The sequence below is a fragment of the Xenopus laevis genome, chromosome 6S (genome assembly GCF_017654675.1).
Source record: "Xenopus laevis strain J_2021 chromosome 6S, Xenopus_laevis_v10.1, whole genome shotgun sequence".
In the NCBI taxonomy this organism is placed as follows: domain Eukaryota; kingdom Metazoa; phylum Chordata; class Amphibia; order Anura; family Pipidae; genus Xenopus; species Xenopus laevis.
The window spans coordinates 88,241,766-88,267,436 of NC_054382.1; the positions used below are offsets into that span (position 1 = coordinate 88,241,766).

Here is a 25,671-nt window from a genome sequence, read left to right on the forward strand (position 1 = left end):
ACCTGTAGACTTATTTATAATGAAATAGTCCAATTTTTTAAAATGATTTCCTTTTTCTCTGCAATACTAAATCAGTACCTGGTACTAGTAATGGGCAAATTTCTCCTAGCAAAAAATTAGTGAAACTTGAAATTTGATGCTAGCGTCAATTTTGACGCTGGCATTAAAGTCAATGGGTGTCTGAATAGTGTTGACACACAATGGTTTTGAATTTTGGCAGGAGTTTCATAAATATATACGCTGGTGGCAAAACGCAGAAATTCACAGTGAATTCGCTCCAGGTTAATTTATTCGCCCATCACTACCTGGTACTTGATCCAAACTAAGATATAATAAATCCTTATTAAAAGCAATACAGCCTTTTGGGTTTGTTTAATGTTTGCATGATTTTCTACGAGACAAGGTATGAAGATACAAATTATGGAAAGATCCGTTATCTGGAAAACCCCAGGGCACAAGCATTCTAGATAACAGGTCCCAGATCTATACTTAAATTTATAAGTATACATACTGTACACTGCCATGCTAAAAATAATAGAAAGAGAACATAATGACAATGTTATTGGAAACCAGTGTTAATTATTACACATACACATTTCCATATAACAGTCAGTTTTATTTTGTTGGATGTAGGCAATAGGGAATGTATTTGTTTGTTAATTGTGGCCATGAAATGTTTTCTTCCGAGAATTATTTTGAAAGTAAAATTGACGCGAGCATCATTTTACACAGATAAAAAAATGTAACCTTTTCATTCCAGCCCTATTCACAGAACCGTATATGTCCTCATAAAATATTAAACACAGCTCTTACCTCCATAACATAAACATAGCTTAGCCAAGATGGCAAAGTCAGATCTAGCGGCCTCATGTTTAATAAGTTGCTTGAGGATTTGGACTTTTTAGAAGTTCAGAAAGGTCACCCTTTAATATATATTTTAACAACATATTTAATGGAATATGTACTGATAGAAGTGTTTGTATCAGACTTGAATCTGTGTGTGCAAAGAGAATAAAGCAGTAAAATGATGAGATGGCACAAGAGGGAATAGCATTTCAGAATCCTTATTAAGTCAACATAAAGGTATACAGCTGTTTACACAGATAATGTACTGGGTAAACATTTGCTGCTTAAACAATGATATTGGGAATTAACATAAAATAGAACTGCCTTTCTGCTCCTGATGTGCAGTTTATAAGCTTGGCTCTATTGATATTAAAGTAAAATCAGTGCCATTTTGGCTTTTTTTGTAGAGGGAAATGCTAATTTAACTGATAGGGAATACGTAATGGATTGTTGGTCGTAGAAGAGAATACAGCTATTATGCAGTGCAATTTAACAATGTCCTATAAAATGTAACCTATGGCACCAGCACTGGCAAGCTGCATTGCAACACTGCTGCAATGCTGCTTGTAATTGGAGGAACTGGATAATTCTTCAGCATGTTGATATTTTTTTGATGCCTCTTAAATTGTAACCAAACACAAGCAATATAGTAATGTGTTATATATTTTATGTTTTACAGAGAAAGACCTCACCGCCACAAACGAAAGCATTACTGAATGTGGATATCCTATTCCAAAATGAGGAGGATTTCTACCTTGATGTTACTTATAGGAGAAATTTCCTTTATGTCGTTGCATGTGTTCTGTAAAGATGTCATCAACTGTACTTTTCAAAAGGACCAACGTTCAGAGTATCGGAGAGCTAAAAGAAGTTGGTTATGGAATCCATTTTATGTTTTGGAGGAGCAGGACATTACTGAACCCTTATATATTGGTCAGGTAAAGTACACTGCTTTAATTTACAATATTAATCTCTCCCTCTCTCTCTCTCTCTCTCTCTCTCTCTCTCTCTCTCTCTCTCTCTCTCTCTCTCTCTCTCTCTCTCTCTCTCTCTCTCTCTCTCTCTCTCTGCTCTTGTAATGTCACCACCATTGGATTCTGAAGAAAATTATATTTACTCTCTGGAATGAAGAATCCCATATCACCGTTTGGTAATTAGAAAGAAACATCTGGATCTGTTGGGTACCAGGATAACACTTCAATCTCGAATCCATAATGCCAGAAGAAAAATGGGTCAACGCTGTTTTTCATGTTTTGGCTTGGGCCCATAGTCCCAGTTAAAGTAAACCTTATCTTTCGCAGTAATATTCTCGAAAAGTCCATGGGGCAAATTCACTAAAGTGCGAAGCGGCTAATGCTAGCGCAAACTCGCCAGCTTGACATCATTTCGTTACTTTGCCGATTTACTAATGGGCGCTGGCGTAAATTTGCTAGCGAAGTGGACCTACTCTAGCACTACTTCGCACCCTTACGCCAGACTAAGTTGCGCTATGGTGATGGGACGTAACTACACTAATTAACTAATTTGCAGATCTTACTGAACGTTACCTCTTGTGCCAGGCTTGCCTTCGCCACCTCAGACCAGGCGAAGTGCAATAGAGTAGATAGGGATGCTTCAAAAAAAATACCAAAAAAAGCTGGTGTCTTTTCCTTTTTTAAGGGTGATAGGCTGAAAAAGATCGTAAATTTTTTGGGGGGTACCCTCGTTCCCCCCTATATTTCCTAACATATGGCACCTAAACTATACAGTGGGCACATGTATAGCACAGCATAACAACTCTATTTTATTTCATGAAGCGTTCCCAGGCTTGTGTAGTGTAATGTATTTGCTGCTACATATACGTCCATTGTACTTTAACTTGGCGCCGTATGCAAATTATGCATCGCTAGCGTAACTTCGCTTTGCTTGACGAATTAACACTAGCACAACTTTGCGCTGGTGCAACTCTGCAGGTTAGTGAATTTGCCCCCATGATTTTTAATTTAGGGAGACAGCTTGGTGAATGCCTTTCCTGCTTCAGCACTATTATTCAACAGTTTACAAAGTGACTAGTGATGGGCGACAAAATTCGGCAGGCACAAATTTTCAGCGAATTTCTGCATTTTGCTGCCAGCAAATAAATTCCAAAAACTGCTGCAAAATTTGCTGATGAAAAATCCACCTCGACAAAAAAAAAATTGTCGCACATAAGAATGGTCACGTGCATAAAATTGTCACGTGTCAAAATTATTCAGACACACGTTGACTTTAATACATTTGGACAAATAGTCGCGCGTATAAAAATTGACACTTGTGTCAAAATTGTCGCGCATTCTAAGGGTGCCATTTACTAAAAACTGAATTTCAATTTTTGAAATCTTTAAAAAAAAAATTTTCCCTATATTTCTTAAAAGCTCTAAACATTTGGGAAAAAAACACAAAAAAGTTTTTTCCAAACTTTGCCAAATTAAACTTGTTGAGGTGCTATAGAAGTCAAAGGGAGCTGCCCTGATTTTATTGGACCACCTTTAATCATTCAGACTTTTAGAGAATTTATGATTTTTTCAAATTTGATGCCTGAAACTTTCCACTTTTTTGGATGTGAAGCCCGAAAACCGCAGAATCTTTGAATTATTGAACGAACCCCGCACAGATCAGGATATCAACGGGGCATCTGCCATTGACTTCTACGTGAACTCAGCAGGTCTGAGTTGAAGAACTTTTTAGACTTTTAACACCATCGAAGTTGAATAAATCTCCAAAAATTTCTAGTTTTTTTATACAAATAAATGGTGTTTTTCTCCTTTAAAAGTCTGACCAGAAAAAAATGGACTTTGATAAATAACCCCCTGTATATTGTTGTTTTTAGCTTTAATTGGGTGGAACTATAACTCACAATGTAGTTTTTGTATTCACTTTGCAAATCAAGAATGCTATACTATACAGGTATGGGACCTGTTATCCAGGACCTGGGGTTTTCCAGATAATGGATTTTTCTGTAATTTGGATCTTCATACCTTAAGTCTACTAGAAAATCATTTAAACATTAAATAAATCCAATAGGCAGGTTTTGCTTACAATGAAGATTAATAATATCTTGGTTTGGAACAAATACAAACTCGCTGTTTTATTTCAATCTTTTACATATGGCATATATATTTTAGAATTCTATAAATGTTATTAATATTTATACACTCTCCTGTTATATCTTAATTTTTTATCTTATGTATGGGTTTTAAATTATTGGAGCCAAATGAAATGAGCAGTGTAATAAATTCTTTGCTTTGTCATGCATGCTAAGTGATTGGTCATCTATGCCCAAAAGTTTTCTCAGTACAGATACAGCTGACTGGTTTTCTAGTCATAAGAAAATCCTTTATCCAAAGATAACTGGTTTTCTAGTCATGCAGAATTTAGCTGGAATAGCATTGTACTGCTTATTGTCTTTTAGACATATTTGGGTTCAAAAAACATGTTTATGTGCTGCATTTATTTAGATATTGCCAGTATCTTGAAAGTGTCTCCCAGACACAAAAACCTGTATAATAAAAGTACTTTTCAAATTAAACATGAAATACAATTTTTATTTTTTATTAAAGCATTCATAGCTGTTGTAAGCTCATTTAAAAATCTCAGCTGTCAATCAAATATTGTCTGCCCCTCCTCTATGCGTTAGGCATAGAGGTGGGGCAGACAATTACTTTCACTTTCCATTCAGCACTTCCTACATGTCACTGCTCTCCATAAATTCCCCCATTCTCTTCACCGTTTAATTGTGTAGCCAGTGCATGGGGATGGACATCAGGTCCCCCATTCTGGTGCACAAACAAGATTCTGAGATACAAGGCTTGCCTTAATAACAGTGTCCACAAAATGGCTCCTGCCTGCTTGCTATAATTTTGAATTCCCAGACTGAAGGAAACAAGATTCAAATAATTTATTTAGTGTAATTAAAGTTCATTTTGATTGGATAATGTGATAAAATAGGATTTTAAATCATTTTTTTGACAGGTCCCATTTAAAAACTTTTAAATATTTATGAATATTAGTAGAGAAGGGCTGGGTGCTTACATTAAAACCTGCTCCTTGTTCACTTTCAACCCATCCTTTGGCTTTTTCAGTCATTTTTCTGTTCATAGCACTAGTAATGTTCTTGACAAAAGCTGAAAAAATATTCACATGTCATGCCAACCCACATGTCAACCTTGACAACAGATACTTGTAAGGAACAAAACACTAAGCCCTGATTATTTTTCTAAATGTATCTATATATCTATCTATCTATATATATATATATATATATATATATATATATATATATATATATATATATATATATATATATATATATGTATGTATGTATATATATGTATATATATATATATATATATATATGTGTATATATATATATATATATATATATATATATATATATATATATATATATATGTATATATATATATATATATAGTATATCTCAACAAAAAGTATATACTAACAAATAGATAAAACATATAAATGAAAAATAAAAAAGAACAATAATTTATGTTTCACTATAATATTCTTTCTTAAACTCTTATTGTTTTTAATTGTGCATATGCCAATATTGCTTGAAAGTGGACATTTGTGTCACAAAATATGGTTTTAATTTTAAACTACACCATACCTTGCCCATCAAAAAATTGGTCATATTTCATTTTGTGTAAATGTTATTAAATTTCCATATACAAAACTATATATGGTACCGTATTAGAAAATAGAACATTTTATAGATTCTCATTGAGACATTGCTTACTTACAATAGCATAAGATAGCTATTTAATACAAAATGTAATTTGCCATTTTGGTTGTGTTTGCCAGTAGTCAACAAAAATACTGAAAGGGGGAACTGCTCTTTTATTATACTGCCTAGTTTATGAGACTTCAATTAACTTGGGTTAAATTTCTATTCATATACAATTAGATTGCAATTACCTCAGGTATCAGATATCCTTTTCAGTATATGCTTGAAAATTCTGGGATTGGCTTAGTATAAGATGCTACACTGTTTTACAGTTATATTATATAATAGTATCAGGCATATATCTAATGTGTAATGTCAATAAGTGCTGCAATAGAAATCCATATATTCAAAAAAACTTCCATCACTTTGATCACGAAAAAAATCCCTGAGTTGCTGGTCTTTTTTTACATATGGATTTCCTTACCGTGTACCTGGGTTGAAAACAAAAGATGGAGTGCTGTACTTCGCTATAATATATATATATATATATATATATATATATATATATATATATATATATATATATATATATATATATACAATGTAGACAGAGGAACACACTCACAGGACTTAATGCATAAATTCTAGTGTTTATTGGAGCAAAAAGGTAACCTTTCGGCTAGCATTCTTAGCCTTTATCAAAGTGCTTGATACAAACAATCCACTTAAAGTTTATTTTAGATTCGAAAAAACTCAAATCTAGTTTGATCGAATTCGAATCAAATTCGATTAGAGTTTTTGGGTCCTTTAAATTTGTTGATGAGTTTTAAGAATTCGAATTTAAGGGAGTTAAAACCTTACATGACTTCGAAATTTGATTCCTGCTAAATGTGTCTTTAAATTTATATACTTTTCTGAGACCCACCTATTGCTCTGTGTACAGCGTAAGTTGATTTAAAAAGACAGTTAGTGAGTACAAGACTTTAGAAAAAATGTGTTGCTTTTTAGCAACAATAGTATATATTGCATTAAATATAAAATTCACTAGTTTGCAGAACTTTCATGCATTTAAAAAACTAGCCCTAAGGGATAAGGAGAATAAGGAGAATAATTCATACACAAGGTAAAAGCAACTGATACAAGTGTTTCATAACTTTTCCACCAAACAGTGTCACACGGAAACATACTCCACAAAATAAATTTCTTTAAAAAAAAGTTCTGATTTCAGACAGATTCTAGTTTCTTAAAGACAACAAAGAAAAATGAAATGCCAAGTGATAAGCTACTATTGCTGCTGTGATCTTTTTATTAATGTTTTTGTTTGCTTTCTCAACAGCTTAAATCTGATTTGGACAAGGAAGATGGATCCTTTAAGTATATTTTATTAGGAGATGGAGCAAAAACTATTTTCACAATAGATGAAAGAACAGGAGAAATTTATCTTCTGAAAAAACTTGACCGAGAAGAAAAATCATCATATACTCTAAGAGCTCAGGCTATAAACACTGTGACTGGCATTCCTGTTGAAGCAGAATCTGAGTTTATTGTCAAAATTCAGGATATTAATGACAATGCACCAAAGTTTATCAATGAACCTTATTTTGCTACTGTTCCTGAAATGTCTCCTGAGGGTATGTAAAACCAATGTTTATTCTGTGTTTTTCCTATTTGTTTTGACAGAATATTGTAATTGATTTCTATATAGCACAAATCTGCTGCTTGGCTCCATAAAACTGTTCTTTCCACCTAATAATAATTGCATCAAATAAATGTTAGCAAATTTTTATATAATTTAGCCACCATATTGATTTCCTATGAGTTCAAGCAATAAGCAATAACATCACAAAGATAAACTGTACTTATACACTGATAAACATAATTAATATAATCTGTATGGCTTTGTGAATGGTATAGCTGACATTTTGTGCAAACCAGGCTAAATGGTTACTATTAGAACTATTATTAATATATAACAGGGTATAGTAGAAGAATCAGAGTAGGTAAGATTGTGTGGGCTCAACTGCATGAAACAGGAGTCTGAGATGAGCTGTATAAAATATAATAAATGCAGGTGGTTGTGGCTAGACAGGATCCATCATGATAATGTTACTCCTCAAATGATGTCCTATAACATTTATGTACATAAATAGTTAAAATGCTTGGGGGCCATTATTATTTAGCAAAATTGGTCCTTTATTAAGGCAAGTTAAATGTATTACATTTTATGAAGCACAGTTCTTCTTATAGTCCAAATAAATCTTGTTCAGATCAGGTATTATCATTATATTGCAGTCATCCACAAGGTATAGGTTGTGGATTTGTTTGTTGTTGTATTGCACTATTAAATTCTCTTAAACATTGAATTTGTAAAATGGGCAATAATATCCACTTTTAGGGTAAAAGGACATTTTTAAATAGATTTTATTTAGGAGAAATTTGAACTTTGATAGATTAATGTTTTCTTTCATTTTTGCAATGTATGCTTATACATATATATATATATATATATATATATATATATATATATATATATATATATATATATATATATATATATATATATATATATATTACCCTTTCTTGTCAATAATACCTAATACCAGCTGTGTTACATTCTGAACCTCTATCTCAGCTGCAGCCTTGTAAAGTAGCAGAGGAAAGGTTATAGAAAACTGAACTAAAACTCAAATATGTACTTATCAGAATGACAGTTATCCTTTAGCTAACAGATGAAGCAAAAAGTGAAGGCACTTCCTGAGTATGGAGTGTATTTACTTCCTGAGTAAGGCCGAGGCACCAGCACTCTTAGGAGATAGAAGGATTAGTCTCACCATTCAGGCACACTTGCACGTAACAGGTTCTTTCCATTGGAGGTCTTTCTCTGATAAATTAATTCCTTTCCAGTCCCTGAATGCCTACACTTAGGCTGTGTCACCCTAGAAACGAGATTCCAAACTACCACTGCTTATTGAAACTAAATACTGCTCAATCTAAGCTGACCTATTTAACTTACAACTCCTATGACAGAAACTGTTATTCACTGTCTTACAACTCCTATGACAGAAACTGTTATTCACTGTCTTTACCTTTACCCTGTTCCCTGACATAGAGGCTCATTTATAACGTAAATGTTTGGATTTTAGTGGTTTTAGAGGTTTTTAGGACCACCACTAAACTCACAAATTCTAAAAACCACAATTGTTATTGAAGTTATTCAAAGATCCCAACATAAAGGGGCACATTTACCTAGGGTCGAATATCGAGGGTTAATTAACCCCCGATATTTTACCGTCAAAGAAAAGTCCTTCGACTTCGAATATTGAAGTCGAAGGATTTACCGCTATTCTTACGATCAAATGATCGAAGGAATAATCGTTCAATCGAACGATTAAATCCTTCGAATCGAACGATTTGAAGGATTTTAATCCATCAATCGAAGGATATTCCTTTGATCAGGAAATTGTTAGGAAGCCTATGGGGGCCTTCCCCATAGGCTAACATTGGCCTCGGTAGGTTTTAGGTGGCAACTAGGCGGTCGAAGAATTTTTTAAAGAGACAGTACTTCGACTATCGAATGGTCGAATAGTCGAACGATTTTTAGTTTGAATCGTTCGATTCAAAGTCGAAGGTCGTAGTCGAAGTAGCCCATTCGATGGTCGAAGTAGCCATATTCGACCATTCGAAATTCAAACTTTTTTTCCTCTATTCCTTCACTCAAACTAAGTAAATGGGCCCCAAAAAGTACAAAAAAGCACTGAACGATGCAGTATAAAGTATGAATACCTTGAAAACCTCTAAAAATTGGAATTTTTCAGACAAATCCTAGCAAAAAAACTTTGAAAACCTCTAAAAGTCCTAATTGATTTAAAGTGGTCCAATAAGATCAACACAGCTCCCAATGACTCCTATAGCAACTCAATAACTTTTACTTAGTGAAGTTTGGTATAAAAGTTTTTCGTGTATTTTTTATTAAAAAATTTGAAATTGACAAAGCTTTTTATAAATAAATGAAAAGCACAAATTGAGATTTGTATAAAAAAAAAAAAATCACAATTCGATTGTTAGTAAATGGGCCCCTTAGGGCTGAACTCCACGGAACGATGCGGAAAGATTAGTCGCACGGTGACGAAATGCATGCATGCATGCTGGACATAATGGGACTGATCGAGTAATCACAGGTACAAACTACATGTATCCAACATGACACGACTGTTGGATGTGAATGCCGCACGCTGAGTCTTCATCCAACGTATCGTGTGTAGTTTGTCCCTGCGATCTTTCTGCATCGTAGTGTTTGAAGAGCTCTAGGTGCCCTGCACATCCACCACTGATACTCGGTGGAGAACAAAAGACTCCTAGGTGGAGACCAAAGAGGAACAGCCATGTGCTCTCTTCGATTACATGAAATATGTTCAGGAACTAGTCACGAGATTCCTGGGCCAGTTGGGAAAAATCACCATCGGTAACAAAATTGGGCAGTAAGAAGAATTAACCTTTTGAGTCCCCTGCATACTTTTACTTTTGTTATGCAGTTAAGTTTTGACCATGCTTTGACTTTGCCTCTGTCGTTACAACATATATAAGAGCACATGTACTTAGAAACAGAACTTCTGCCTTGAAGAATTTTTTTTTACATGTACAGGATCGTTCCGTAAATCGAGTATTGGTAAAATATCTTTGCTTTTTTTTGCTTTGCTTTTTGAGTTAGAAATGTTTCCTTTTTTTAATAGTAAAAATTAGAAAATTGTACTAAGGCACAGAATGTCAGAAAAGGGAGTATAGTGAAAAATATTATATATCTTTTTTTAATATTAAACATTACATAACTATCAGAAGAGACTGTAATTCCAAAGAAGTATATAAATCTATTATAATTGGAGTAGACCATGTATAACAGGTTGAAATGTTTCTCAACTACTGTATCTTCAGTGATCAAAAGTTTTTTCTGTGAAACCTTACCAAAAAAACATTATTTTTTTTACTTATATGAGATTGGATGAAATATAGGAATGTACATTTATTTGCATATTATCTACAGCTAAAGCCTCAGTTGGAGTTCTTATTGCCACTTTTATAGATAATTAGGCAGACAACTCCCCAGGCAGCAGTCTAGTGAATGCAAATAAATGTAAATAAGCTTGTCAAATTAATGGTAATTGGTCCTGCTTTGTGTCTTGCGAGAAGTGTACTCTGTTTCTAAGACTAGACAAAGAAATGTGCTGTTGGGAAAAATCTGAAACCTCCATACCATCTCACATTGAATATAATGGAAACAGCTGTCACCACGGAAATTAAATCAAGGCCACAAAATATTAACAATAACAGGATATACATATTAAGGAACAAATAAATTAAACTGGTTTCAGGAAGAGTTGACTTTGAATTAATTTTTTTTTTTCATTATTGATTAAAATTGATTCTATGGGGCAAATTTACTAAAGGGCGAAGTGACTAACGGCGGAAATTCACCAGTGTGACATCATTTCGGGACTTCGCCGATTTAATAACGGGCGTTGGCATAAATTCACTATCAAAGGAGATAGACTGTAGCGCTTCTTTGCACTCTAAAGTCAGGCAAATTTTCGCTCTAGCGAGTGGACGTAACTACGCAAATTCACTAAGATGCAGATTTTAATGAACCAGACTTGTGCCAGACTTGCCTTTGCCACCTCAGACCAGGCGAAGTGCAATAGAGTAGATAGGAGTTCCTCAAAAAAAATGTGAAAGTCCCAAAAAACACTGGCGACTTTTCAGTTTTTCAGGGTGATAGGTTGCAAATGATCGTAAATCTTTGTTAGGGTACCCAGCTTCCCCCCTATGTACATATGGCACATAAATTATACACTGGGCACATGCGTAGGGCATTATAACAACTTTATGTTATTTTTTTAAGGTTCCCTGGAATTGTGTAGTGTAATGTATTTGCTGTCTGCAACATATACGTCCATCGAAATCTAACTTCCCACCGTATGCAAATTAGCCAACACTAGCGCAACTTCACTTTGCTTGCCGAATTAATGCTAGCGAAAACTTTGCCATTATTCAGCGCCCTGAACGCAACTTCACATTTTAGTGAATTAGCGTTGTCCTGGCGAATTTTCGTCTGGCGAAGTGTGGCGATGTGAGCGAAGCCGTCGCAGGCAAATTTCCGCAGGTTACTGAATTGTCCCCTATGGGAGAAAACCTTCCTGTAATTCAGAACTTTTTGGATAACAGGTTTTTGGATAATAGATCCCATATCTGTAATAGTTAGAGGGCAGGTTCTTATCAAAAGCTTATGATATATTTGTTAATTTATATATATTGATGCCTGTTGTATATAAAAGAACATAACCTTTAATACATCCTGGGATTTGTCACTATCTAATGTAACACTCACACTGACAGGCTACATTGTGATTATACAACCAAAATTCTAAATGTACTTTAAAGATTGGAAACACATCAGATGCCTTGTGTGTGCAGTGACACAACTAATACTATATCCTACAAAGTAAATGGATAAATCTTTACATTTACTTCTAAAAGTTAATAAATAATTAACATACAGTAGCATATTGCTTGTTGCTGACCTGATGTTGAGCCATCTTAGTGACCTTAGTTTCTAAAATAAATATATTAAAACTATTGAACAAAGACATTTACCGAGATATACATATTAAATCTCTGTGCCCTTCCAAAGTCCCGGATTTGTGTAAAGACCACATATTAAGCGTGGCATGCCACCCAGCTGCTTTTTAAATTTTCTTATCTAGTTCTTAAAGGAACAGTCAAAAATTTCCAAAAAAACCCCACAAGCATGCTGTTTAAATGTTTTTTATTATTAGACCATGTTAAAATATCAAAAAAAGTCCCCACATAGAGCCTAACGCGTTCCATGCTTACCTAGCACTTAGTCATAGGCAATCTCTTAAAGGATCAGTAACACCAAAAAATAAAAATCTACTTAGCTCGAGTGAAGGAAGAAGAAAAAATACTTCGAATTTCAAATTGTCGAATATGGCTACTTCGACCATTGAATGGCTACTTCGACCTTTGACTATGACTTTGACTTCGAATCGAACGATCGTTCGACTATTCGACCATTCGATAGTCGAAGTACTGTCTCTTTAAAAAATACTTTGACCCCCTAGTTTGCCACCTAAAACCTACCGAGGCCAATGATAGTCTATGGGAAGGTCCCCATAAGATTCCTAACAATCGAGGAAAATTCTTCGATCAATGGATTAAAATCCTTCAAATCGTTAGATTAGAAGGATTTAGAATGATTATTCCTTTGATCATTCGATCGTAGGAATAGCGCTAAATCCTTCGACTTCGATATTCGAAGTCGAAGGATTTACATTCGGCAGTCGAATATCGAGGGTTAATTAACCCTCGATATTCGACCCTAAGTGAATCTGCCCCATAATGTACTCTTGTGCTATACTGGTAAAGCTGACATGTTTGCTTCATAAAGTCTACAATAGTTTATATTAACAGGCTGCTGTATAGCCATGGGGGCAGCCATTCAAAGCTGAATCTTAAGAATCTTACTGCTTATAATTCTATGTAAATTATTCTACAGTAAAAGGGAATTTGTTTTTACGTTTTAACATTTGTTTCCTACTGTGCTAAAAACTGTACTCATCTCCAATATTTTTTTTATGTTCTTAGCTTATTAAGGTCTTCTTCAGATGTTATATTTAATGTTCTTCAAGATTTCTTTGTGGTTTTAGCAAAATAAAACTAGTAATACTATTTTCTCAGTGAAGGTCACAAAGGCCATATTGACTTTTAAGCCAAGGGATTTTTTTATTCAACACCCCAAATCTTCAAATATTAGTTTCCATACCATGAGTTCAAGGTCATTCATGCTTTGTGGGAAAAGGCACATAAAAATTCAGCCATCATAGTACAAGCACGTTAGTAATTTCTTTTCTCTGTACCCGTGTTCTTTTATCTATTTGGTGAATACCTAGAAGATAGCACAATCATGAAATCTTGCATTTCTGTTTTGCTGTGTAGCAGAGGTCATATTTTTATGTAGCTAAATATAGAGGCCAACGGTTAGAATGCCTAATCCTCCAATAAGCATCTAATTTAGCAACTAAACGTTCTGCAGACCAGATTATCTTTTGGAATGATTTCAGTATTTTTGAACATCTTTGTCTTATAACTATTGAGAAACGAAATCTTCTATTGAATACATTTCAATTTAGTATGATTTTGCTATTGTTTTACTAGAAAATTAACCCATTAAAACTATGAAAATGGAGAATCTGTAAGAGATGTACAATTTTTACAACAATATTGCCAGAAACATCAAACCAATTGTTTAATATTCACTAGCACACCCCATACTCACGGTCCTTTCGTAAAATGTAATTTCAAGTTCCCAATAATGGCCTAAATTAAGGAGGCTTTCCTATTTTGCACATTTACCTTCACTACATTCATGGCATGTATATTCATTTTTTATTCAGAAGCGTTCTATACAGCAAAAATATGTAGCTGGAGACAGCATTTGATGCAGGCTGAAACATCTTGTTGCTAAGGATGCAAAGTCCAATATCAATATATAAAGAGCACAATGATTTCTAGTGCACTAAGAACATGTTAGAGATGGCAGTGTTGTTGTAGAGCATAAAGTGGGCCTTTGTCACGGCTCTCTTATTGTCAAAAATGATTGTCGTCTCCCGCTTTCTCATACCAGATACTGTACAACTAAAACTATAAATACCTGTAAATATTGGATAAGTCAGTCTGGTGCAGAATCTTTTATATAAGATACACTCCTTAAATTCTCTTTGCACTGGCCAACTTCTATATTTCATTACTGTAGCACTTGTCCAGTTCCTCTTGTCTTCTGCCAGAGGTCAGACCTTGGAGTCTCCACCATGAATGGGAAAGACTGCATGATTTGTACACTATAGAGCTCTTTCTCTTAGCTTCTGAGAAAACACCAATGGGTTGCCCCCCTTAAAAATAAATATGCAGGCAATAACAGCTGTACCACAGTAACAATTGCACTACACAGAACACCTATAGATATGACTCTTTAATGTTCTACATGAAGTGAATCAACCTCCCTTTTTGACACAACCAACCTGCCCTGAGGGCATTCTTTATCCTTGATTGGATTTTTTTCTAGCAATTAACTGAATTAAAGATGGCAGCATCTACTGAAAGCATATGGCTAACACCTACAGCCATCTGCTAAGGAATGTTAGCAGAGGAGTGTTAGCTCACATAGCTGCCCTTTTCTAAAAGCCATCACACAAAGCATTCATTTCAAATTCATTTATCTGAATTGCTAGCCTTGTGGATCATGTCCCTTAAGTATTCAGAATCTAAAATAAGGTTTAACACTAATTGCCACTGACAGATGCCAAGGATTGTTGGTTGACATATAAGTGGAACATACCCGCATTACTTTGGGATCTTGTAAAGTCAAATATAGTTTCCTAGTTATCCCATAATTTCTTGCGCACTATAGCAGCATGAATTTCATTCCACCATTGCAAAAAACAGCTGGCCAACTTAACACGCTCCACAATACCTTGATTTATAATGCCTTCTTGGTTACTTTACTTTCATACTATACAGAGAAGGACATTTGAACGTGGCTAATCATATATAGCAAAAAAAAAAATTGAGTTTACGAAATAGATTGTTAGAAGAAGACAACATATTGTTTGTTCTTTCAGGTCAGATTTTTTTTTTCATCCATTTCCCATACAAGTAGAGTTTATAGAAGTAATCTGGGAGAGTTAGGAAAATAAAAAAATTGGATACTGAATAAATCCAAAATGCGCATGACCTGGTGCCTTCTGGATAAGGAATTGTTTCATAATTTAGATCTCCATACGTTATGTCTACTAAAATATTATTTAAACTTTAATACATTTCTTAGAATTTTTTGCCCCCAGAAAGGATGAATTACATATTAGTTAGGATCAAGTATGAGGTACTGTTTTATTATTATGATAATGCAAAAAGAATGGAGTCAGAAGCACCTTCCACCAATCAATATACAAAGTAAATGGTGCGCAGGGTCAAGTAATATATAATAAATGTTCTATAGAGAGTAAAGAATGACCCAAAGATTGCACCACCCCATTTGTTACTCCATAAATCCCATGAACAAAAAGGTAAAACTTAACCTTTATTAGTATGTATTAAAATGACACCAAGGGTGGAAACCAAAATAATTTAAATTACAATCAGGAGGAGCACATTATTTGCTGAATTGTGTAGTATATCCCAGATGCTTAAGAACTGATCGTGTTCAGAACTGATAAGATCATATGAGAAGCATCACAGTGGGGATTCGCTACATTAAGTCCTGTGAATTAGAGCAAAAGGCCCATAGTAGTCACCCTCCGTTACCCAAAGGGTTAATTGACTGAGGAGTGCGAAAATATACAGGTTACAACTATTTGTCAGATAGAATTGAAACGTGGACACCAATTATATCAGCCCAAAGCAATTCACAAAGTAACCCTAATAAGACAGGAAGTGAACAGTTTAAAGCCCTGCCTGTGTGGATTCAGTTGTCAACGTTAGATTCTATCAATGTTAACCGATATGGTGCCGTTCAACGGTAGGGTATATTTCAGAATGAGTGACTTAAATTTCAGCAAAAGTGTCTACCTGCTTAATTGAGCTAAAAGAATAACCAGCGCTTGACGCGCGTTTCGCTCACTCAGCGAGCTTTGTCAAAGGCAATCTACGGCGCGAAGAGAAGTGCGTCTTTAAATAGACACGCAAAGTCCGTTACTATTCAAATGAACCAATGCGCAAGAGTTTGAAGAGATGTGGGGAGGAGCTAGTATGACTAATTCTATGTCCCCATACTCGTAGCTCTTAGTTGATTCATGGACTAAGTATCTATTGTATTGTAGATAGTACTTGAGGGAAATGAATTTGTAACATAGTAACTCCTTTGTCCCATTTAATTAAATAGGTTATAGTGTAACCAATAGTGGGAAAGTGGCTATGAGATTGAAGCATTCATAGCCATATATGGCTTGTTGGTTATAATTTAAACATGTATCCAAGCCAATTCTAATCATATTACTGTCAGAGTCATATCATCATTGTAGGCTAAATCATGAAAGTTACAAATGAAGAATATCAAAATGGAGATATTAGTTGCAATTCTCTGAAACCAGGATACTTCAAATAAAAATATTCATAGTGATACTCTCATTCAGGCCATCAGGGCCCATAGCGTTCATATTAAAAATCCATTCGCTTTCTTTTGCCAGAAGGGACGATTCAAGGTCCCCACCTCTGATCCCCAGGGATATTCTAGATAATCCAGTCACTTTGCTAGTGTGACTATGATGTTCCAAAAAATGTTGACTCACTGGGGGTAATTTCCTTTCTGATTTGATCCATTCAAGTGCTTTGTCAATACTTGACAGTAATATGATGAAATGGAGTCTATGGGGGATGGTCTTCCCATAATTCTGAGCTTTCTGGATAACGGGTTTTGAAATAACGGGTCCTATACCTGTAATGGGTACATTAACTTATGTCATGTTCGTATTTATTTGGTTATACCTGATGAATGTGTTTCTTTTTTATTTAGCTATTAATGTATCTATCTTTATAGCTCTCCACTGGTATCAGTAGCCCTTTAAATGGAAGCCAAAATCTGCTTAAAAAGCTTGCAAAATCAAATTATTTGAATTTAGATTTTCCCAGATTTTGCAGTCCTTTGGTATTTGGATTTTTCAAGCATTCTGGATGCCAGGACACTGGGTAATATATACTATATATTCCTGTGTATCTGTACATTAAATTGAAAACTGTAAGTTGAAACTCTAATAAATAATTTAAAACAATCAAGGAAAAACTGCATTTCCAATATCATTCTGATGTGAGTTATGCAGACGTTGCCATTTTTACCAGTACAGAAATGGCACGTGTAATACAGGCATAGCATCTGTTATCCAGAAGACTTGAGACATGGGGGTAAATTTATCAAAGAGTGAAGTTAGAGATCTCCACAGTCCGCAGAGTGAATTACCGCCTCTCTCCATTCATTTCTATGGGATCTTTCAAGGTGTATTTATCAAATGGTGAACTTTCGCTATCACCCCTTGATAAATACACCTTTAAAAATCCCATAGAAATGAGTGGAGAGAGGCAATACTTTACTCTGCGGACTGTGGAGATCTCTAACTTCACTCTTTGATAAATCTACCCCAGGCGATTTTTCATACTGATTGCAGATTTTTTTCATACTTTAGATCACCATATTTAACTTACTTAAGGAAACCTTTAAATATTAGGAAATATTAATATAAATGTTTTACCATCAGTAAATACGAATGATCAGAAAGATGCATTAATTAACAGAGAAAATCAGTTAAACGTGAAGAATTTTATGCTAAAAAGTGCTTTTGTTTTAAATTACTTGCTCTATGGATAGCAACTAATCTTTGATATACATTAACATGAATATTTTAACAAGTTGATGTTCAGGTTTGTTTGGACAGCAATATAAAATCCATTATACTGATGGTACAGGGTTCCACATAATAGATCCTAGCTTAGTGCAATAAATAAAGATCAGTAGAATGGATTTTAGATTGCTGTCCAAGCAAACCTAAATGTTATCAGCCCAAATCCAATTTCATGTTACTGTATATAAAACATCAGTTGTTGACTATGTTAGCCCTATGCCAACTTAAAACTTTGGGATATTACTTTGCTTGTGGAATAAATTCAAAATCTGTAGTTTTATAAAATGAAATTGGTGAAATCCAATTTGCCCTCTTCCCTTCTCTCCCAAGAGGTTGATATGAGATTCTTCTATTCCTGTGCAATTCCCTGTGCCTGCTATGGATGACCTGCAATATAGCAGGCTGTTTAATAAGAGTCCCATTCTTGAATTCAAATAAAATAACATCTGAACTGCTTTATAATGAGAAGGCATTGGTCACAGACTTGGATACACTCAATATTCTCAGAAGAAGGATTTTCATATTCCTGTTCTTAAATAAAATACTGAAGCTCAGTTACTTGGAAGGAAAATGGTGGACACTAAATACACAGAAATACAGCATTTGAGATGTAGTAATTTTTTTTTACATTGTAAAGACATTTGAACAAGGATGTCTCATCTTAGATTTACCAATATATTAAGAACTTGCAGAAAGGGGTTTCCATAAACATCTTCTTAAAGAGAATTTATATAACTGCACATAATCAAAGCTAACCTCAACATCTATGCATTAGAATACTATAAACCCCTCTACATATAAGGATTCCTTTGGGAACCTGACTAGTGATGGGCGAATCTCTCCCATTTTGCTTCGCCGAATTTTTTTTTGCGTATTTCCTGCAAAATTTGCGAAATGGCGAAAAATTCGAGAAAAATCATGAAAATGGAAAGTTCACGAAAAATTAGTGCAATTCAGCCGTTTTCATAAAAAATTAGTGAAATTCGGCCATTTTCACGAAAAATTTGTGAAATTCTGACAAGCATACAGGCTAATATACAGGAGCTCAAGAGAATTTTAACTTTTTCAGTAATATGTGTTTTATTTATTTTAAATATTTAAAGCTCTAGTACCCAAGAGAATTAAATATATGATCAATATGAAATAATTAAACATTGTTTTTTTGCTTCATGACATGACAAAGTTACATTACTACTATAAGATGCCTATGGTATATGTTTAGATACAGTATTTGTATATAACACTCATCAAAACACATCATCTAAATTCTCCTTATATCTAACAGAATCAACTCACATGTAGTTTGAAATATTTAAATGGAGAAGTTGATAGAGATAGTTGTGCTTATTATAAGGTAATGTACTCATCCTCATCTAAAAATGTTTTTGTCAAGAGTTAAATTACTTTGGCAGTGTAGGAAGTATATGACTGCAATATTATGTGACTTACAAAGCTGAAAAATGTTTAAAAGATAATTGACAAATTAAAAAAAAAAACATTGTGAATGTGACATTGTGAGGCTTTATCACATAATCTCAGCCAATACCTTTTTTAACTATTTCATAATGAGTGTCAGAGGAATTTTCTGCCTGGATCAGATTGTTTAATAGGATGGAAGCAAGGCAGTGAGACAAGAGAAAGTGTTGGAATTGTTACTGACTTATAGTTCACCTACAGAAATAGTGATCAGTAATCCCTACATAGGTGCTTTATAAAACTGCTTCATAACTGTGACAACTTATGTGAGTCAGAAAGTGGCAAGATCCTTTGATAAAAGAATGTGAGTAATACCGCTGAAAATGTAATTGAAATGTAATTGAAAGCATTTTAGATGTCAAGTACAATGCATTACGTGTAATGTTGCTATGTTGCTTTAGCTAAAATTAGCAATAGATATTCAAATTACAAAATCAGATGTAGGAAATCGTAATCTTAATTTCCATATACTAGAAAAATCTTCTTTCTTTTTTTTTTTTTAAAATGTGGGTGATTCTCCCTTATATTTTGCAAACCATGGGCTCAATTAAATACACAATAATTATGACCTCCTTCCTCTACCTAGCGTAAGACCTTGGTCACACAGAAAACATTCTTAGGATAATAAAAAAAATTATTTTTGCTTAGACACTCTCTGCAGAATGCTTACTAGAGGACCTGTATCGAATAAGGCCCTAAGAATGATGTTAGCCGCAACTTTAACATCTGTATAAAGGATTCATATTACTTAGCTTTATACTGTGTTCAGATACTAATAGTGATATAGCTATTTTAAGTTAATGGATTGACATCCAAGGGCACAACAAATTTATGTTTATACGCTGTTGCAATACCTTTACTCCTACAAGCAATAATTGGCACGTTGCATTTCATTGATGTCAAGGGAAGTCACCCACGTTGAGTAAAGGGGTTTTGATCATCTCTGCAAGTGAGAATGATTACAATATCCCATGTGACATTGTTCTTGGGGTTTGAAAGTGAAAACACTAGTTAATCTATACAATCTGTGTTATAGTATGCACAGCTTTAATACATACCAGGAGATGCATTTAGTAGTTACAAAACAGTTTTCCAGGAAACTAAACTTTATATTTCATGTTATTTACTTTTTCAAATACTAAACATGAGACAGTTAATATGGTCATCTTCAATGGTCTCCTCCGATTATCCCCCATGTTCTGAAAAGAGTAGCTTTTTAAGCTGCTTTATGTTGGTAAATCAGAGTTGTGTGTAAAAGAGGTTTGAACTTCCCTCAAACTATTCCACTGTTAATTCAGATTCAGGCGAGCAATGTAAATGACAGGCGATGCTTCAAGTCTCCGTTCTACACATGCATGTAGTTGAAAGCAAGCATGTCAAAGCAGGCTTGATAGATACAGGGGTCAAAATGAGATATAGCTTTAAATACAAAGATCATAGCTACAGGAGAAAATTGTTCCTTTCAAACATTGTTTATATAGACAAATGCTAAATAACCAAGATAAAACTCCAACAATGGAAATACTGTGAAAAATACCAGTTAATGCCTAAGTACTAAAAAGAAGATTTAGGGGGTTATTTACTATAAAACACATTTTTCGGTGTTTTAAAGAAGAAAACACAAATTTTTCATGAATAAAAAAAATTTTTTTTTTCAAGATTCATTGTACCCCGAGGCTCCTAACAGTCAGAATCCAAAAATACCCCATCTCAAACATGTCGAGGTCATGTAAAAAATCAATGGCTGATGTCCCTTTTACAGCTTGAAGATATCATGATCTGCACTGGGTTCATATGATAATCTGAAATATTTGTGGTTTTAAGCGATAATCGAAAAATGCTTTCTAATTGAGAATGAGTTTTCAGCTGTCAAACATGAAAAATTCTAATTCTTCACAATTGTGTCTAGTCTTTTCCCGCACTGGGATAAATAAGATAAAATTGTGAATGGAAAGTTGGTCGAATTTGATTTAGTAAAATAATGAAAAAATGTAAAGTTATAGCAAAAAAAACCCTAACTTGAAAACAATAACTTTAACTCCCTTATGTCCCAGTGTATTAATCTTGGAGTAATCAATAAGATGTTCAACTAAACTTCATTCAATTAGTCCATTTTGAGGAATTGTTCAGTGTAAAAATAAAACTGGGTAAACAGATAGGCTGTGCAAAATATAAAATGTTTCTAATATAGTTAGAAAAAAATGTAGGGGGTTATTTATCAAAGTCCGAATTTATCTCAATATTTTCTGCTACAAACTCCGATCAAATCCGATTGGGTTTTTTTACGCTTATTTATTACATTTTCCAGAAATATACTTTGCGGGTAAAAATCAGATTTTCACAATTTTTTCGTATTTTTTCATCCAATTTTTACTAATTTGACATTTTTTTTTTGAAATTTTCACCCAAAAACTTTGGGGTATTGCGTGAAACCCAGTGCACATCAAAAAATCATTAGGATTTCTACCAGTGACTTAAATGCAACTTCGACAGGTCTGACTTTTCCATCCTCTGGGTTTAATAAATTTCGAAAAATTAGTGATTTTTTAAAAGTCCTATTTTATAAAAAAAAACTCTCAAATTGCATTCTGAGTTTAGTAAATAACCCCCGTAATGTCACTGGAGTGACTGGACGTCTAACACAATAGTCAGAACACTACTTCCTGCTTTGCAGCTCTCTTGGTTTCCACAAATTGGTTACCACGCAGTAACCAATCAGTGATTAGGGGGGGGGGATAGGTCATACAGTTACTGTTGCTTTTGAATCTGAGCTGCATGCTAAGGATCAATTACAAACTCACAGAACAGTTATGTCCCATATGGCCCCCCTTCAAGTCACTGACTGACTAAGGGGCAAATTTATCAGGTCGAATTTCAAATTGAAAAAACTTCGAAATTCGAATTCAAAAAGACCAGCTGAATGAAGTCAAAGTTTTTTTTGGGTATAGGAAAAGGTCAGTTTTCTATCGAATAGGTCCATATTTGGCCAAATTTGAATCGTTCGAATTGAAGGAATAGCGTATTCGATCGAATTCGATTCAAAGTTTTCCCCCCAAAAAACGTTGATTTTTCAAAGTCCACCAAATAGGTTCTAGGAGGTCCCCCATAGGCTTAAACAGCAATTCGGCAGGTTTTAGATGGCAAATGGTCGAAGTCGAATTTTTAAAGAGACAGTACATGATACATTTTGATATTCTAATTTTCTAATTTTTTGCAAATTTGAATCGAATTTGGACTATTCCCTAGTCAAAGTACACAAAAAATAGCTCGAAATTCAAATTTTTTTCATTCGAAAATCCAACCTCAACCTTTGATAAATCTGCCCCTAAGAGTTAGAGAGCTGAAAAGAAGGAAGTTCTGTTCTGTTATGTAAGACATCCTATCACTCCAGCCTTTATACATTACATTTTTGCCTAACTAACTATATTAGAGACATTTTTTTTATTTTGCACAGCCTATCTATTTACCCAGTTTTTATTTTTATACTAAACTGTTCCTTTAAGTTAAGATAAATTGATGGAGAAGTGTTTTCCCATACCACCATATTCCCTTGCCATAATCTTCGTATACCTTGGGTTTTAATATGTCTATTAAGGGCAAACCCCCAGAAAAAGACAAGTTTGTATTCACAGTACTAATATGTCTGTTTTGTGAAAGGTGATTCATTAATGAAATGAAAACGATAATTGCTTGACTAACTCAGGCAACAAGTGAAAGGTATACTGTATGCAGAACACATCATGAAGCATATTAAGATGCCATTCTATTATTTATATCTATTCAATATGAAACTGCTTCAGGTTTCAGTGTAGCACTGGCCCTTGAACAGCCAACTAAACTAAACGAGCAGTAGAGCAATTGCAAACAATATATTAATGGGCAAAGTGTTCCGCAGCAATGAAATGCAATGTGGAAATGATCAAAGGCATTTTTATTGAACAACATCCTGTAATGTAATCACATTTCCCACTGCCATGGGATTCACTCCTGTGTTTCATGAACATGTTTATTGCACTTCCAATATGGACCCTTTTGGAAGGTAATTACTATCCTGAAATGCTAAAGTCACTGCTGGAAATATGGTCAGCAATTTTTCTGCTAGCTAATTAGAAAGGGAAAAAAAAAGGCTTTGACAACTTGAACTCCCCAGAGCTGTGGCAAATCTGACTGATTCAGTTCCAAGAGAAACGCTCATGCTATTGTCTTTAAAACAATTACCAAGCTCAGCATTGCTTAAATGGAACTAACTGTTTTCTGATATGGTTGTAACCACTGCTATCCATGTGATTGATGTTCTGGGACACTGCTTTTCACTATTTGGCTTCCACTAAATTGTTAAAACAATGTTCTTGCAACCGTATCAGGCGTAATTGCACTGCTGCTCTTCTGCTTAGACGTATCATTTCAATCTGACTTACTCAATATGCATCCTAACCCCAAAATTGAAATTGCCATTCTCTAGTTAACTCAGAAAATATTTGTATATGTGCTGAATATGTTTCCTTATTAATATTACATTTCTGCATTTTTAAGTTTTGTTGAAGGGAATACAGCATTGATGGTAGATTCTGTAGCCATAGGCAGTTATTATGCATGCACTGAAATTCATTGACAGGAATATATAAATCCTAATATGCAGTCATTGCAATTATAATTTTCACACAAATGAAAAACACTGTGGGTACAGCATATCTTCCTGAACAACACTTCAGGGGGCTTGGAAACCAGAACCTTCACATATAAATTGTACACTGATGGCACAGTCTTTTAATAAGAGACACCAACTCAATATATATATATATATATATATATATATATATATATATATATATATAGTTTTTTTGGCAAAAAACAGGATCATTGTGGCTAATAGAGTGCCTTAATCAACACATCATGATCTTGAATGTATATTATCATATTAAATAAATATATTTTATATCTCTAAGCACAAATAATGAATCATGACAGTAATCATTCTTTTTTTTCATATATCTACCGGTAGTTATTGCTTCTGTTGGCAGAGAATTTAAATGCCCACCTGAGCTCTGTATATGTCAGATTTAATGGGAATGAGCACACCCATAATCCAGTCACTGGGACTGGCTTCTAACACTTGGATGAAACAAGAACAGGCTTTCCCTTTTGAAAAGAAAACTTGGAATAATACCATAGGCATCAATTTTAACACACACATATTCATCAAGTTTTTTTTCTTTTCATGAAATTAATGTTTAAAGGGTAAGGTTGACAAAACGACGTGACAGGGGTCACTGCAATTACTGCAGGTTATCAGTGTCAATGATCTATGATTTATGTAGAACTAAAGGCATTGCAGAGCAATGATATCAATCACTTGGTATATCACTAATCACACACCTGTGTAGAATAAATCAATAAAGCTAGGAAAGGGAATGTGAAGAAGACCAAGCTACATCTTTTCAAATATCAACATACAATAGAAAAATGTTTTTGCATACAGAACTACAAATGGGACCAGAACATATTTGAAGATATTGAATTAGGCAAATCCTTTCCCTTAATTGATCCTACATGAATCTAAATTGATTGTATTCCCAAAATTAATCTAATACTTTCCTGAAACTAGAGTTTCTAGTGACTAAACTACTCTTATCTGCAAAGGGTTTAGGTTTTGCAGGGTTGTAGGGTATTTATCCTTCTGAAACAAGGAGCAGCATCCTTTCTAAGTGAAGATGGCCTGGGTAGTGAGCAGGAGTCTGGGGCAGAGCGATCTGGGCAAACCTTAACTTTCAAGAGCCTATGGTGAGGATAATTAATGTCTGATAATTTTGCTGAATCACTGGTGGCTGGCAACAAATTAGTTCTTGAGTAAATGGAGTGTGGATCTCCAGTTTATTCAAAGCTACAGTGTAGCAAAGGTTTCCCTAAAGAGGAGATCATAGTGTGTGTTACTTTAATAAGTTTCCCCAAAGAGAGCATGAGATGCCACATTACCTGCAATAGGTCGGGTACCCATAGGTTACCTGGCATAGGTTACCTGGCAGGTAGCGAGTTGGACTTTTGGATGCCAGTGGGGTGGCAGGTCTGTGGGTTGCAGGTCTTATCTATAGCAAGTTTTACACATTTACTTAAATAATTTTTTCTGCCCTTGCCCTGTTCGGTCAGGTCTGGATTTCAAAAATTGGTTCTGCAGAGCACTCTAGGGCAGGG

General features: G+C 34.4%; 1 protein-coding gene across 2 annotated transcripts in view; it reads left to right on the plus strand.

Moving 5' to 3' along the window:
* The window catches only part of cdh19.S (cadherin 19, type 2 S homeolog), a 151,204-nt gene that overhangs the window by 91,959 nt on the left and 33,574 nt on the right, over window positions 1-25,671 (plus strand). For both annotated transcript variants that reach the window (XM_041567783.1, XM_018223617.2), the window contains exons 2-3: window positions 1,526-1,784; window positions 6,885-7,179. In XM_041567783.1, coding sequence (XP_041423717.1) covers window positions 1,563-1,784; window positions 6,885-7,179 — 517 coding nt within the window. In that variant the 5' untranslated portion in view covers window positions 1,526-1,562. The remainder of the gene's footprint in view (window positions 1-1,525; window positions 1,785-6,884; window positions 7,180-25,671) is intronic.